We start from the raw sequence: 983 nt of genomic DNA, 5'->3' as shown, positions 1-983 counted from the left end.
GGGCCCGTCGTAGGGGAGCTGCCTCGGCACGGCGGCCCTTGCTGACCCGTTTGCTCTTATGTTTGGATTTCCAGAGAAACTGGATGAGATTTTGGCAGCAGCCGAGCCCGCGCTGAGAGCAGACATCGTCGAAGCAGATTCGAGGGCAGCCACTGTGAAGCAACGACCAACAAGCCGGCGCATCACGCCAGCGGAAATCAGTGTGAGCGAGGAGGGCGGGCGGCGGGAGCGGGAAGGGAAGGAAGGGCACGGCGCGGCGGAGGCCGCTGGCGCTGGGGAGTGGGTTTCCCCAGGGGAGGGGATGGAGAGAGCGGGGGGAGACGGAGACGCGGGGCGGGAGCCCGGGCAGGCGGCGGAGGAGCCGACCCGGGCTGTCGGCACTGGCTCAGCAGAACGGGATTGCCACGGGGAGGACGTAAGAGCGGATCTGAAGGAGTGTGGAAAGCTGAGCTGGAGAGCCGAGTCGGGCTGCAGCGTTCTGGGTGAGAAGCTGGAAATTAGGAGGAACGAAAGAAGAGAAAAAAACGGCATCTCTGAGGGGAAGCATGGATGGAGTAGGAGTGGGGCTGCCAGCTCCAGGCTGTCTGGATTGCGAAAGTGCTGCAGGCGGTGGGAGGCAGCTTCTGGAGCAGGAGGGAAAATGGGACAGGCTGCGTCTGAGCAGAGACTGGCCTGAGAGAAGCCTTCCCACGGGAGGAAGGCTGCTGCCGGAGTCGGCATCACTGTGCCACCCCTCCCGGGGCACGGAGCGCCCAAGAGCCGGCGGGGAGCAGGGGAGAGCAGGCAGGAAGAATAAGCAGGGAGAGCAGGCAGGGGAAGCGGGCAGGAAGATTAGGCAGGGAGAGCAGGCAGGGGAGACCAGGCAGGAAGAATAGGCAGGGAGAGCAGGCAGGGGAGAGCAGGCAGGAAGAATAAGCAGGGAGAGCAGGCAGGGGAAGCAGGCAGCAAGATTAGGCAGGGGAAGCAGGCAGGGAGAGCAGGCA

At 64.3% G+C, this 983-nt stretch overlaps 1 protein-coding gene across 1 annotated transcript in view; it reads left to right on the top strand.

Moving 5' to 3' along the window:
• The window catches only part of SHANK3 (SH3 and multiple ankyrin repeat domains 3), a gene marked incomplete at its 3' end in the record, with an annotated part of 167,645 nt that overhangs the window by 127,654 nt on the left and 39,008 nt on the right, over positions 1 to 983 (top strand). The window contains exon 9 of the mRNA XM_009880246.1: positions 75 to 202. Within this exon, the coding sequence (XP_009878548.1) occupies positions 75 to 202 (128 nt within the window). The remainder of the gene's footprint in view (positions 1 to 74; positions 203 to 983) is intronic.

The sequence above is a fragment of the Charadrius vociferus genome, unplaced genomic scaffold (assembly GCF_000708025.1).
Source record: "Charadrius vociferus isolate BGI_N301 unplaced genomic scaffold, ASM70802v2 scaffold802, whole genome shotgun sequence".
Taxonomy (NCBI): Eukaryota; Metazoa; Chordata; class Aves; order Charadriiformes; family Charadriidae; genus Charadrius; species Charadrius vociferus.
Note: the sequence above shows the minus strand (reverse complement) of the source record. Positions and strands in the feature narration are given on the sequence as shown.